The sequence below is a fragment of the Rhynchophorus ferrugineus genome, unplaced genomic scaffold (assembly GCF_030347505.1).
Source record: "Rhynchophorus ferrugineus isolate W39M unplaced genomic scaffold, kcgeb_rfMv2 rfM1, whole genome shotgun sequence".
In the NCBI taxonomy this organism is placed as follows: domain Eukaryota; kingdom Metazoa; phylum Arthropoda; class Insecta; order Coleoptera; family Curculionidae; genus Rhynchophorus; species Rhynchophorus ferrugineus.
Window position 1 is genome coordinate 14012619 of NW_027472580.1, and position 16399 is coordinate 14029017.

Genomic DNA, 16399 nt, shown 5'->3' on the forward strand with positions numbered 1-16399 from the left:
ATAAATCAGGTATTATTAAAAATAAAACAAATTGTGCACATAAATTAAGTAAAAGAACATCGAAAATATATATGTATTATATTATTCATTAAATTATGTCATATTTGAAAATTTCTAAATATAAAAGAAAAAAATAAAATGTTAGTTAACATCATAATAATACAAACTCTGGAGAATAAGTATACAATACATAATCAAAATAACAAACAAATAATGGATAAAGAAAAATAAAGCAGGTTTACGCAACCAAAAATATAATCATCCTGGGTTAAATTGACCAAACCAAATATTTTATAGACCGCTAAAAATTACCCCAATATTTTTTCTATTTTCCAATTTATATCCATTGAATTAAACTCGCCTGTATGCCGAAAATAATGAAATGTATTGATCTCCAGTCAGACAAAATAGCCGGAGGCAATTCCCACTGATATCAGGACGGAAAAAACAATTTGAAAAACAAGAAATTCTATTGTACAATAAGAAAACTGATTGCCAGGAAATTAAAAAGGATAAACGATGATTTCTTGTTGTCCTGTTCAGTGACGTACGTGACGAGCTTGTTTTTGCTTTAATCTGTCAATAAATCATCAATGAAATTTATAAATACATATATTAATACTGCTATATATTAATATTATTAATATTATTAATATACACTATATATTAATACTGCCAAAATAATTTAAGATTTAAACAAACTGACGAGAAATGAAATTTTATGAACTACACTAATCAATCTACTATTTATTTTTTAGACCAAAGAGGAATGTTGATTTGACACCTGAAGAAGTGCTCGCCCTGTTAACGCTCTACGAAAACAATCGCTCTGGATTGAAAGAAAATGACAACTACCGACAGCCCATTTTTAAATACGGCAAGAGTTATGGAGTTGGTGACATCGAAGACTTTGACACCGATAATAATGACGAAACATGGTATGTTAAAAAAACATATAAACGGAAAAAAATATAATATACTAAAGTAAATAAAATTATTTGAGCATTTGACAAATATAATGAGCTAAATATTCGATAAAAACATTCGTAACTAAAAATATTCAACATAAACTATCAATTATGTCAAATAATACCATTGCTTGATATAATACGTCCATAGTTTTAAATAAAATTTTAGTAATAAAGAACTGAACTATTTAGAATCATTACCTAACGCCTTCGTCAAAATATTGCAATATATTTTATACAATATTATTTAATAAGAAAACGCATTTTAAAATGAATATATTAACTACATATCACAATTTCATAGAGTTAGTTGATTATTGATATTAATATTTCGTTAAACATAGTAAAGCACCCAAGGCTTTCTATTTAACTAAGATTTCCACCAAAGCGAACTGACTATTGATTTTATTATCTTTTAGGTTGAATGCTCCTGTATTTCCCCACGCCAGCGTTGAAAACGATGTATCAGACAACTATTTGTACGACTATGTCAATGGAGCCGAACCTGACTATAAAGCTAGATGGGGAGGTTTTGGTGACGCCAAAAAGAAAAGGTTGTTCTAATATGTATGTGTTTATTTTCTTTTTATTTATTTTAACACACTTAAACAAATTTGATCAATATAAGTTGATGAATTAAATAAAGCTATCATTTTCAATAATTACACTGCATTTTTCTTTTCATTTATATATCTATTACATGTTACTGTTTTAATGAAGAATTGCCAGGAATCATTTTCTATTTATATAAAATTCCATGATTAAATTATATCTATTTTAGGTTTATTATTGCTAAAAAACGGACCAGCGACCCAACTAGAATGATAAGATACATCAATGGACCAAACCAAAACGATTTCGACACTTTATCGAATCTGATGAACAACCAGAAAGAACCCAGACTGGATGTACCCATTTATCATCGAAAAGTATTGTAAACCGCACCAAAACTCGAATTTTCATATCAGCTAATCGATTTTAACCCACTCTTACAAACTAAGATTATTTAAATGTATCTCGACTATGATAAATGATGTATATTATTAAACCCCTTGATGTTAAAACTGCTATTCAATAAATGTTTTCATTTCTGTCTAAATGTTGATATGTAATCAAAAAATTTAACATTATAACAAAGCATATAAAATGAATCTATATACAAATATACTATAGTTTTAAGTCAGTCAGTATATATCTTTATGATCTATTTATTGAATGTTATATGTTAATAATATTATGCATATTATATCTTGTTTAATATAAATCATTCGCCTGTTAATCATTATCTTTCTTTTTCACGCACCTTCCAGATTTAATGTTGTTTATTTCAATAACATTTTATGTAATTTCAATAAACGAATTTTAACGTAATCAAACACCGTAGATATTTAATTTTCGAATGTAACCTTGATCCTATCCTGTTACCAGGCCTGCCAATACATTTTTATTGCTAACTATATTTTGCCGAATCTATTTTAGTACTGTTAAGATTTCTTACATTAAAAATTATTTAGTTATAATGAAATATTTGATAAATATCTCAGTTAATTTATAATCGTTAAAGTCAAGACTCATGAAATCTCACTAAAATTCCCTAAGTTTGACAGATCTAAACACTAGTTGCTTTTTAACCAAAACTAGTGCAATATTCATAAATATTTACCTCTCTTTTAGAATTATTTAACAATATTATACATTTTTCCCAATAAATATGTAAATTGTAGAATTTCAATGGCGACATTTGACTTAAATAAAAATGAAAATCAACACATTACTAAGGAAATTGATTCAAGTGAAATAACTACATTAGAGGTGAGATTTAGCAGAATTATATTGAATATTTTCCTGGACTATTAATACAAAATGTATACTGTTTATATTATGGGAATCATGTTGGCACAGGTATTTGAAGGTTGTAGGTGAAGGAAGTTTTGGAGTTGTATCGAAAGGAATATGGCAGGACAAATATGTAGCTGTAAAAACTATAACAAGAGATGCCGAAAAAGAGGCATTATTAGTAGAAATCAGGCAACTGTCGCGTGTGGAGCATGAAAATATAGTGAAATTATATGGTGCTTGTACAAAAGGTGTTCAATTCTTTCTTGTTATGGAGTATGCTGAAGGCGGTTCTCTTTTTAATGTACTTCATAAATCCCGGGTAGCATATTCAATGGCTCATGCTATGTCTTGGGTATACCAATGTGCCAAAGTATGCTATTTCTAACCTATTATTTACATAATTATTTGACTTTATATATTTTAGGGTGTGGAATATTTGCATAGCATGAAACCTAAACCTTTAATTCATAGAGACTTAAAGCCACCCAATTTGTTGTTAATAAATGGAGGTATTCATTTAAAGATTTGTGATTTCGGCACAGCAGCTGATAAGAACACTTATATGACCAACAACAAAGGTTCAGCTGCATGGATGGCACCTGAGGTAAATAACAGGCTTCTGTTTATATTTATATACATAACTATCTTGCAGGTTTTTACTTCATCACAATATACAGAAAGTTGTGATGTCTTTAGTTGGGGAATAATTTTGTGGGAAGTTATATCTAGAAAAAAACCATTTTATAAAAATGCTAGTTCTGCCTTTAGCATAATGTGGGCTGTCCATAAAGGAAAAAGACCACCATTAATTCGGGATTGTCCACCGTCTATTGAAAAACTTATGACTGACAGTTGGGATCATGACCCCCAAAAGCGACCCAGCATGAAACAGGTAATTTTTAAATACTATTTAACAAGACTTCTTGTTGAATTATCCCATTTTTAGATTGCAAACAAGATGCAGCAGATTTGTTCTCTGTTAACTGGTGCTGATGAACCAATACAAGGAAGTTGTGAAGAATTTAATTATGAAGAGGATGATAAAGATGATAGTATAGAAGAAATATTTAGTGATGATATTACAATAACTAATGGTGATAATATTGTAAGAACTTTACCACAGCCACCTGAAAATATGACTAATCCATTGACTATTGATGTAAATCCTGTAAGTATATTTTGACCTGATTATATCTTTATTAAATGTTGCTTTATGCTATGTTGCATTGCAGTCACATTGGGGTTTTGATGCTGACAATCAGGGATATGACATTAAAACCAGACCAGGTTTTGATGAATGTATTCCAAGAAAATGTAAGTATTTTTTTCTTGTTTCTTGCATTAACTGTAATAATATTGTAACTGAAAAAATAGGAAAAGGCTCATAACTGAAATATAGACATTATATTAACAAAATGCATACCATGTTTAAATTGCAATAATTTAACTTATTATTTCAAAAGGGTTACAAAAATTACTGATATGTTTATAGGGTAAAATAATTTTGAAATTTTAAGTGCATACAATAAGTAGCAAATAATAATTTTCCTTTTCATTAAAGATGCCCCTAAGCTACATTTTATAAGATATTCGTTGAATTCTGGTTGGTCAGTTATAGTTATGTGAATTTTTTAGAGTTATATAAATATAGTTTTCTTTGAATATATTGTATTAAATATTTTATGTTGCAATTGAAATTGAGTTTATTTCAATACAGACAGCCAAATTTTGTACAGTATTTCTACGTTCAGATGTTATTTCATTAAAGTCAACTAGTAAATGAAGCAATTTGTATATTGATTAGTTCATTATTACTTTTCCTATTTAATTGATGCTTTTTAGCTGATAATTCCAGCTGTTTTTTTTTATATATATTATTGAGTGAATTTCTAAGATATATAATATTGTTTTTTTGTTTTTGCTCCAAACATATTAATGGTTATTATTTCTAATATAAATAATTCAATTAATTGTTTTCTCAAAATAATTTGAACATATAAATATAAATATATTTTACAACATGTATGTCATGAACATTTAGAGCTCAAAGTTTTAGTGAAATTATATGGTGCTTGTATAAAAGGTGTCACATTATGGAAATGGATGAAGAAAGTTCTCTTCACTTATAATTCCAGATTATCATTATTAATAAAATAATAATTTTGAACAAGCTTATCTTTCAGATATAAGATACCGATCGTTTTTGAATTTATACTAAATATTAGCCATTATTAAAATTATTTAACTGAATAATGGATTTTTCCTGTCGAAATAACTAGCAGATGTAATTATAAATATATTTTAGAATATATATTGTCTATATACTTAATAAATGGTACATGAGGCTAACCATATATCACAATTCACACAGCCTATCCATTAGTTATATCGTTACTTAACATGTAAACAAATGGGGACCAAATTTGAGTACACATTGAGTCACCGCTACTATCCCGATCGAATTAAATGTCTCCCGACGATCCAACCCATGCGCCAGGTGCTACAACTATATCACCGACTATTAAAATACTGTTACAGCCATTAGTCCACAAAAATAGCCTCGCAAAACAAAGAACCACCGAGTGTTCGATGTCACCTGCAGTTACTCGGCGTGAATCAGTGTGCCAGGTGCTTCTAGGAAACACATTGGCACGATATAGTAATTGATCTTTGGCTTTATTGACCTCGCAGTGGTAGCGCGCGGTTCCGATTGCGTTCATCTTTTGTTTTCGCGACGAAAGGGCAAAGGTGGTAAACCGCACACTGTTTTCGAGTGTAGTTTTACGTCTGTTATATTTTGAGGCTCGGATTTGGATGTAAAGGGTGGATTTTGGTTTATAAAGGTACTCTGTGCTCAATTCAAACGTCTGACAATTAGCAATCGTAGTCTGTAGTAAATCGTCTAGTAATGCAGGTTTTTTATTAATGACCCAAAGTATGATTCAGTTATGGGTAAGTTTCTAAGAATTAATTTATATCCTAGTATTATATAGTCAAAAATTAATTTAAAATGCCAAAACTGACCCTAACATTTTTATAAGAATTTATTTTTCTTTCATTCAGATTTAAACTAATTTTAATGGTAAGTGTTTCATTTTTAAATATATCAGTTTGTGATAACCATCTACGTTGTTTTTACAATTTTTATCAATTGCCGGCATATATCAATATGCATACAGATTAAAAAATACTAAATGGTTCCTTTATTTACAAACATAAATATTTTCTTTTAAACAGCAGAAATTTTAATTTATACTTACAACAGCCACAAAAAGGATGATCAAATAATTATTGTGTATTGAGTCACTTATATGTACGCGTTAGTTTTGAACCACTGTGAAACAAATATTAGTGGTGGTTTCTTGTGTCATCTGCGAAGGGAAACTTGTTCTTTTCGCCATCACTAACATTTGTGAAGGGGTTCATTATGAATAACTGTTCAGGAGGTAACATATTTTATTCGGTATTATTTTTTTAATGTTAAGTAATTAGAATTGTAGATAATTTTATAAAGGGATATAAAAAGTAGGTAGATGTAATTTTAGATTATTAGTATAACACGTATTATATTTTACTGTGGATATGACATACCTATAACCATCATTCTTGGTATAGAAAGATATTTTTCTCTGGTAATTATTAAAATCATAAACAAGAATAAAAGTGACATATATATCTTAATTTATAATCATATATCTAAGTTACTATCAATATACAGTCAAGTTGAGAAATACATTAAGCTATAGCTACGGAGAAATTAGGCCAAGCCATGATTTATTAACAAAATTAGATAGATTTACTCAAATTAAATCAATTCTTTATTATGTATTAGTACGTACTTTGGTTTCGAGATTATGTTATATATAATGTAATAATTAACAGAAGTGTAACACTCAAATTTCTTAATTATACATGGTATTGAATTATTTCATTTCATTTCAATTGGTTTCATCATTGGTATTAATTGAAGTACAAATAAGCTATAACATTGTTGAATATTATAATGTATTAATACGTTATTTTTATTTAACAAAGTATTGTAACTAAATAATCACCATTGAAGAAAGCAAGAAAATAATATCTGTAATAAAAACTCCCCTTTAACGATTTTTTACAAGTTTCTAATGGTGCGGTTTTTGGTTGACAGTATCATGTTAGGCACTATAATTTTGTGAATTATGGATTTGGCAAAAGGTAAAAAGTCTAAAATATCGCATGTAGTCTATTATATCGTTTTCTTTCTCGATTTATATTTATTTTCATGTATTGTTTCGGTAAATGCTACCGTTTGGCCATTCTGTAAACCTCCTAGGCTTACCAGAGTCAATCTGTTTTTCGTGATATAACGATTTAATGATTAATGAATACTAGTTCATTATATTTATTTGTTCAATAATTAACAATTTTGTTCACTTAAAATTAGCCAAGATAATAAGGATTTTTAACAATAAAATAACCTTGTGTACCATTTTAAAATTTTTAGAGCAACTTTTTTAGAGCATTAAATTGAGTTGAAAAACATTTTTAAAACTAGTTAATATAGATTTGAGCTCCAGAAAATTTTCTATAAGTCACCATTAACTTTTTTCAATAAATTAATATGATTAGTTTTAGTCACTTGATCATTCTGCGATTTCAGATGCATACAATACGTTGGTAGTTTCCTTGAAAAGCTGATTTTCTCCAATCTGATTAGATGCCTGCAATTGTTCTATTTATCTGTAGTTCTAAAAAAGAAAGTGATTATTCCAACAACAATGTATGCTACACTGAGATATCAATACTTTTCCCAGAGTACACCGGACATAATCACCAAACTTTTTTGATCTGACCACCCAGTATCTTTGGTTATGACATTCTTTCATAAATTGATAGGAAATGCTCTTTAATGTCGCGACCAAACAATGCCCTAAAATCTTAACTGTTTTTTAACATTCTTTTTCATTTCTCTAAATACCTATACCATAAGTTTTTTTTGCAACTTTATAGGTTAACTTCTTTTTTTGCGAAAGTTTATGGTCTTTTTTTATCCGGAATGGGCTCAGATTCACATTTCTACGCGGGCAATACTATAAGGGGACAAAAGAATTAAACTCTAATATTATGGAAGGAAGGTTGTTTCACTCTAACGGCTTTAGTTCTCTAACTTGATTGATATTAAATGCGTGAATAAAGATGATTGCTCAGGTATCACCTTTTAATATATAACATTAAATATTATAAAAAAACGTAGATAATTTTTTCAACACCCAGTTTTATTAATACTTGGAAATGATATTGCGGATTTAGCTAAACATTATTTTAAATGATACTATATTTAAAAATGTACGAGCACATCTCAACCGAATTGAACTGCAAGACTTTCCAGCCGTCACAGGTGCAGTTAAAGCATGACTCAACCCGGGGGAATCTGTCGGGATAAGCCAACGATCCCCAAGTAGGCTCCCGTCGCCTCGTGGACCGGCGCTCGGTTCGCTCGGCTCTCGCTTCTGTCGTCCTTGTACGAGGGATGTCGAAAAATATCGATATATCAATATTTGCTGTTATTAAAGAGAGAAAACAATGTTGTAAATAAAATACAATTTATTTTCTCTCTTTGCGTAAATTAATGCCCAAACCTTCCGTGTACCAGGTGATTAAAGAAACCTGCCCTACACTAGGTGGGGTGTGGCATACCTCAAACTGTAAAATATTTTTTAAAATAAAATTTGCCTGTTTGTTGGTGAATATTTTGCATCGAATATTATTTCAACATTGTAACCATAACGTTTAAATAATTAGACTTTTTTATAAACTTTAATGGTACATTTTTAAAAAATATAAAGCTTTTGTGTTCTCAAGAATAACATTTTTTTTATCTTATGTGCTAAGTTTAAATTATTTATGTAAATATCACAATTAATTTTATTTAGGAATCAACAAAGCATAAACTATGAATTAAACAGTAATTAAATATTGTTAATCACTAATTTTAATTGAGATCACTGGGTTCCAAATTATCTCAGGCATTTTGAGCATCATGTTAGGCCTTTTTGCAGAAGATTTACATTTTCACAATAATGTTCAAAGTATTTACTGACACTGTTACGCAACTCTTTTGGAAGCTTGATTTTGTCTTCTTGTATTCAAATGGTTTTTTTACTAAAAAAAGGCCCAATTTTAGAATAATTTTTTTTTAAATTTGTTTTGTTTTCCCTTTATTAATTATATGTATAATTATACCATTTATTCGTACATGATTGAGATGCAAAAGATATTATTAGTGGTCAGCGTTTGGAATTTCTTGAGACATCGTAAGTTCTACTTTACTTGTCAACACTCTTGGTCTGATTATAAAATGTTATCACAGCTGGTTTTTGGTTGCAGAATCACTTTCTTTGCATAATGTAATCGCGCCATCATCTATATCACTTTACGTGGCTTTGGGGCGTAAGATAATATAGTTTACACCTTTTTTAAATCCAAACATTGATGCATTTGTTTCGCGACTGATCTTGAAAACTGGTGGAATACAAGTATTAGCACCTATAGTACCCACTACCGTAAAAATACTCAAATTTTCTTACTTTTTACTGACAAGAGGATAGATGTCCCCATTATCTCGTTCTTGTATTTGTTTCTGTATAAGGAAAATATTTTCTGATTCTAAAACGAGTGTTCAATTTGCAGCAGGCAATACATTAAACATCTTGATGACGTATCTACAAAAAAACTTTGGATAGACTTTAGTTTCGTAACTAGTAAAAAAGTCGTCCATGGTAAAATTCCGAGATGGTTGTGATACACATTGTACTAATATATACACAAGATCATGAGGCTTGTCGCTTACAAGGAAAGGACTATTTTCGGACTGTTTCAAGAGTTCAAAAATTTGTTTTTTGTTTGTTTCTTACTGTAGCTAAACGATCAGTCTTTATAACTAGATACTCTTCCAAAGGATCTAAGAAACTATAACAAACCAAAAACATTATAAAAAACTATTTAATTATTTTTAATAAATCGTTTATATTGTCAATAATGTCAATTGAAAGGTCTCCGACATACCATAGTAAAACACATTTTTTGGCAATTTTTTTTAATTCAACATAGTTCCCTTCAAAGGTGATACACTGATTATAGCGACCCGATCATTTGTCCTTTGCTTCAAAACAAGCCTCAGTTTCGGCGATCACCTCTTCATTCGACAAAAATTTCTCCCCAGCTAGCATTCTTTTGAGATCTGAGAACAGGAAATAGTCGCTGGGGACCAGATCTGGAATATACGGTGGACGAGAAAGCAATTCGAAGCCCAATTCATGGATTTTTGCCATCGTTTTCACTGACTTGTGACACGTCACGCATTGTCTTGGTGAAGCAGCACTTTCTTTTTGTTCAAATGCGGCCGTTCTTTTTTTGTCGATTTTGTCCTTCAAACGGTCCAATAACGCTATGTAATAGTCGCTGTTGATAGTCCTTCCTTTTTCAAAATACAGACGCCATAAACTTGTCAGCCGACTGTTGCTTTTTTCCTACGCTTTGGAGCGGGTTCATCGTGTGCAGTCCACTCGGATGACTGTCGATTGGACTTCGGAGTGAAATGATGGAGCCATGTTTGATCCATTGTCACATATCGACGCAAAAACTCGGGTTTATTACGTTTGATCATCTTCAAACACTGTTCAGAATCATCAATTCTTTGTTGTTTTTGGTCAAAAGTGAGCTCGCGCGGCACCCATTTTGCACAGAGCTTTGTCATACCCAAATATTCGTGAATGATATGATATTCACGTTCAGTTGATAGCTTTACAGTGTCCGCTATTTCATTTAATTTCAATTTACGGTTATTCAAAATAATTTTGTGGATTTTTTAAATGTTTTCGTCGGTAAAAACCTCTTTTGGGCGTCCACTGCGTTCACCGTCTTAGGTGCTCATTTCACCACTTCTAAACTTAACATACCAATCCTTGGTGGTTGATTTTTCTGGGGCAGTGTCCGGAAAGTCGACATCAAGCCAAGTTTTTGCTTCAACTGTATTTTTTCAATTCAAAAAAGCAATATTTTATCAACACGCGAAATTCCTTTTTATCCATTTTTTTCACAATAACAAAAGTTGCTTCACTCAAAATGCTGTAATTCGCACACAACAGACAGCTGTCAAATTTATACACGCATCTTTTCAGGGTTAGTGCTAACTAAAAAACATATGGATTTAATTCTAGTAGCGCCATCTGTGTGTCAGGCCGGGGATTTTTCAATTGACCTGTTATATTGAAAAAAATATCAAGTGAATTTTGAGAGGTTTTGATCGACTCCATGTTTTTGTTCATCCATATATCAATATATTTGTTTAAATAACGAAATCGATATATCGATATTTTAAAGAAGTATCGACATAAAATATCCCTACCTTGTACAGAACTCGGCGAAATCGACTGCGTCTTCCGAACGCGCCGTCGCCACCGCGGCCCGTACATAAAAGTTATTTCTGACCGGCGGTGACGAATGACGGATCCAGGGCCAGATCCCGACGCCATTTTAACATATTTTTTGTTGTTATTCCTGATGGTAAATATTGCACTCGGCACCACGCTGACTCCACGTTCTTCGATCTCGTTCCCTCCCGAATGGTCGAAATGGCTTTTTACGGCCAATATTTCGTATATGCGGAGTATATTTAGATGCTTTCATTTTGGGATGCCGTATTAGGCGATTACATGTATTCCGCTCATTTTTTTTACTTTAAAAATGCATTCGTTGAGAAAAATTGATGTATGGTGTATTCAAAGTAGCAGCGAATTCACGTCATCTTAATGTATGACGTCAAAACGTCTCAAAATTGCAACAAATTAACTTTGATATTTTGGGCGTTTTAGTTAGCTTTGATATATAACAACATTCTAATATAAATAAAATAATGAAACAAAAATGTAATTCGTATGTTATCGAAGGACTTAAACTACAGTTAATTAAGCAGCCACAATAGATTGTAGGGTAGAGTTGTTTTATTATATTTACATTAAACTCTTTTCTAAACCACCTACGGTATTCCTTCCACATAATTTATTAAAGAAATGTTTAGTTCCTATTTCTTTCGTTGCTGTGTTTTCTTGTAGAATCATTCTGATATCACTGTATTTCTACTTAGTTTCTTCTGTTGCTACCTTTGTATATTTTTCTTAAGAAAATTAAATTTAATCATAGCATTCTCCCTAATGAATTTGCCATATCTATAAAACAGTTAGTATTCATTCTCTCCGCATACATTTTAACCAAACGCTCATCTACATTCTCAACAATTACACGTATATGTATGCACATAAATTTTTCACACTCTGTAGTTATCCTATATTATATACTCACCTTTAGTCGTTTATCAGTCTTAGCACCCTGTCTTGATATTGTCAGCGTTGTCAGAGTCATAATGCCATATCCAGAAAGTTTCATTCTCTCACTGTCACATTCTGAGTCACTATTCCAGTCCATAACTAAGCTATTAATTTCCAATCTATCTAAAACCTTTGCTGTCTTCACACTCTTTTTGTATGTATGTACGTAATGTATTCTTTTGAAATACCTGTCTGTACACAAATTGAAATAAGTTTCTCTTAATTTTATTTTATGCTTTTAAAAAAGTTTATTCTTTTAAAAGCAATATCTGGAAGTTGCATTGGAGCTCTTTGTGGGTTATCTTTATACTATTTAAATCCTATGTTCCCTAACAATGTTTAAAGTAATGACTTAGATCTCTCGAAGAGCTGCATGTCCCTAAGTTTTCTAAGGATAGTTTTCGTACTAACAGTTATCTCTCAAATATTTGTATTAAATTATATTGATATTTAAAAAAAAAACAGTCACCGTTTTTATACATTTCATAGATTTAATCTTGAATAGAACTAACATCAAGGTATGTAGACACTTTCTTTTTGGTGAAACCAAAATTATACAGTTTTTATTTCATTTGAGAGATTTTAGTCATAGTGCCCAAGCCAATATTCAATGAGAACCTAATCTGAACTTCTTCTAATCGAGCTGCAACTGGAAATGCCAATTTATCAAATTCTTCAATAACCTAACTCAAATTTCCCAAACTGGGAGACAAATTTGCTGGTCCCCACAAATTCCCGTCAAACCTATTTTAAGAATTCTTTTATTAATCTCCTAACTAGAACGTCAACAATCTGCCCGTGGGCAATTATATGATTTCAGTTACATAATATAACCATCCTGACTTGTAGAAGATAACTTTACTACTTGATCTTCTGTACAACTTATAATCTAAATCTTATTCTTGATATTATTCTTACTTATTTTAATCTCTATCCTAACTTATTCTAAAAACTATTCTAGCTTATTCTAGAGATTATTAAATCTCACTCTATGGGTCTATTAATTAGTTGTTATGGTAGTTTGTGTTTGAGCCTATGCACTACACTGTCCTCGTGGACATAAACTGTTTGGCGAGTGCATTGGGATGCACTAATGGTCTTTCAGAGAGTACTTCGCACTAAGAATACGAATCACACTCGTTATGGGTTCTATGGGGATATCGCGCTGAATCAGTTTATTGTACACGTAATATGGGGCATCGACGATGACTCGCAACACTTTATTCTGGAACCTAAAGTTCGTAGTAACCCAAAGTTCAATACCATAAGTATTAACTTATACAGCAAAAATTTTAAGAAATGGAATAATACTCAACCGTTCAAATAATATTTATGTTTTATCTTTTCATAATATAGAATAGATTAACTTAACTTCATATATATATATATATATATATATATATATATATATATATATATATATATTCTATATATTCTATATTCTATATATACAGTCTACAAAATTCTTTAAAACATTAATGACAATAATTAGAGGTTATAAATCGGTAAACATTGTAAACCAAAAAGTTAACGTGGCAACATTACGACGTGCTGATGTCATAAATTTTAATGACATGCATTGGCTGTTTTATTGTACAGACATATTTTTCCATATTTTGCTTGAAGAGTTAAACTTGCCCCATTGGAAACAAAATGGGTGCCATGACACTGCCACCCATTTTCTTAATCATTTTCCTTGTTGCCATTAAATACCTTACTGTATCCATATTTCATCAATTGCGGTTTTCTGTTTTTAAATGATTAAGAACATACATACATTTTCGCTCGACCGCAACGGCAGTACCAGCAGTAAGAACATCACAACTTTTATGTTTCGGAACAAGTATTAAAAAGTAAACGCTCTTGTTTTTAAGACGAAACACTTTACCCTAAGATAGGGTGGGACAAAAGTACCGTACCATTTTGATTTGACACTCAGGAGGGGCAATAATCCCGCTACCATTTTGATACGACGTTTAACTCATAACATTACATAAAACTGTTTTTTTAAACTACCTTGAGAACAGCTACTCGATTCCACGAAAAGTCCTTGGAACACCACGCGTTTCCATAATTTCGATGCAAAAATAAATAAAATCGAACCTGGTCAGTTCGGTCAGAAATCATCAACAACAAAAAAAAACAGAAAAACATCAATTTCCTGACCAAAAAAAAACATATTTGTTTTGCTGCCGTGCAGTCGAAATTATGCGCAATCGACATACGGAAAACACGGAGATATTACTGTTAACGATTGAGATATTGATATCGAATCGATTTTTTAAAAATTAGCTCATACACTTACATTATAAATAAACGGGAAGGATATTAAAATTTTCGGTCAAAGAACAGACTAACAAATTGCCGCAGATGAATCTCTCCTCGTGTACGGTTTTAGATTGTGTGATTCAGATGGGACGGATATAGAACTGGCGTTGTTTTCAGCCAGAAACCCTTCATGTTTCTTTTTTATTGGCTTAGTAGGTCAATTGCTCGAGATGCGCAAAAAAGCACCATTTTTAAGAAGCAAAATTTAAATTGGTTGGTTGATTCAGAATATCAAAAATTTAAACGTCAAAATTGTAACTTAATTTAACAAACATTCACTCTTACTGCAGTTTAGTGTTTGTTAAAAAGGAAAAGATAAATTACTTGTGAGAAACGACATGTCCATAGAACGTTTTTTATAACCATGCAGTTTTATGTTTGTTTAAGGAAATGAATAGTAAGTATTAGGTGCGTACATGTGCTTTGATCATTTTTCCCTTTAAAAACGTATTTATTGAGAAAAATAGTTATAATATATACCCAGGATGTACAAAATAATATAAACACCAGACATATACAGAATTTTTATTTATTAATAGTCTTGAGCCACCATTTACTTTTAAAACAGCTTCTAGTGGCATGGATTCGTAGAGTAACTAAATAGTTTCCGCACGAAAATATGTGTTAACTACTTCAATGATTTTTAAAAATATTTTAAAGTATCCTTTTTGCTAACGAAGGTTTATCTGGACTGGACCTACAGTTTAACGCGGGATCCGAATCACGGTTCTTGGCATTAAGCTTACCGACTAGCCAGTGACCAACTTAGGAACCATCACAGAATACATCCGGTGTTACCCAGCCTGGTTACTGGCGTGACTGGGATTGTTATTCCTTGTTGGATTTTCCACTGCTGCCTATAAAAACATTTACAATTACAATCACAAACATAAAGTACATCCATGCTCCAACAGAATTCGAAGCCGCTACTATCGCAACAGTAAGAGGACCATCCTGTCGTTTTGATCACTGCGCCAACGAAGCTGGCTTACTGCACTGTTAGGTCTCTAATGTAATCTTCTCTAAAACTCCCCATAATGGTTTAATTATTTTGAGGTCTGGCGATTGTGGTGGTCAAGGAAGATTGATGATATTCTACTGCTCTCAAACCAAGACTGAACCAACACTGTAATCCGGCCAGAGATGTAAATGAGAGGACCGACTAAATACAACGATATTGCCATCCAAATCAAAACGGAACTTCCCCCATGCATGACTCTAGGAGCAGACAGTCCGGATCGTAGGCCTCTTTTGGGATCTTTCATAAATAAACGTGGTCATTTGTCGGAAATAATGTAAACGATGATTCATCAGCTTTACCGCATTCTTCTAGTCCTCAAGTCTTCAGGTTTTATGATAGTTGAACCTTTTCTTTCGCAACTTAGCGTTGCTTTTCCTTATAAAGGATTTCCTGTAAACTGAGCAATACATAATCGTCGAATTATTTACGAGGAAGCAGTGTTGCCAACATGCATCAAGATGTAACTATGTATAAGTGATAATCAGACCGATATAAATAGAAATCGAAATGAGCGATGTTTGGTGATTTCGGCAAGTGGTACGGTTTCCCTATGCCCCATCAATTGAAGTTTACTTGACTCAAAACTGGGATAAAAGAACAATAAATATGTGATGCTGACATAAAATCGCCAATTTTTTAAATTTTGAGTTATTGACAGATTTATACTTTTTTATATTTATTTATTATTTATCCTAAAATTTTAATCAACTTTGATCTGCTTCTAGCTTGGGTTCTTCATTCTTAGATTATTCTTATCATTTTCAGTAGAGCAAAAGGGGATATTTTTCGACCAAAACATTTTTCATTTTATCGTGTTTGCGCTTTTTTAGAATGTTAAGATGAAATAAATTTATTCTTTTTTTCTAAAGAATTCTCTA

At 31.3% G+C, this 16399-nt stretch overlaps 2 protein-coding genes across 3 annotated transcripts in view; both read left to right on the top strand.

Annotated features, from left to right (window-relative positions):
- The window catches only part of LOC143204583 (uncharacterized), a 74639-nt gene extending 72572 nt beyond the window's left edge, over positions 1 to 2067 (top strand). The window contains exons 5-7 of one of the 2 annotated variants that reach the window (XM_076417249.1): positions 759 to 938; positions 1388 to 1522; positions 1750 to 2067. In XM_076417249.1, coding sequence (XP_076273364.1) covers positions 759 to 938; positions 1388 to 1522; positions 1750 to 1906 — 472 coding nt within the window. In that variant the 3' untranslated portion in view covers positions 1907 to 2067. Of the gene's footprint in view, positions 1 to 758; positions 939 to 1387; positions 1536 to 1749 lie in introns of both variants that reach the window. The other variant, XM_076417259.1, reaches the window with a different exon arrangement.
- Positions 2068 to 2445: 378 nt separating this feature from the next.
- Positions 2446 to 16399, top strand: part of LOC143204617 (mitogen-activated protein kinase kinase kinase 7) — a 51272-nt gene continuing 37318 nt past the window's right edge. Inside the window, exons 1-6 of the mRNA XM_076417297.1 lie at positions 2446 to 2780; positions 2881 to 3177; positions 3232 to 3411; positions 3460 to 3699; positions 3754 to 3975; positions 4040 to 4121. Of these exons, the coding sequence (XP_076273412.1) occupies positions 2700 to 2780; positions 2881 to 3177; positions 3232 to 3411; positions 3460 to 3699; positions 3754 to 3975; positions 4040 to 4121 (1102 nt within the window). The 5' untranslated portion in view covers positions 2446 to 2699. The remainder of the gene's footprint in view (positions 2781 to 2880; positions 3178 to 3231; positions 3412 to 3459; positions 3700 to 3753; positions 3976 to 4039; positions 4122 to 16399) is intronic.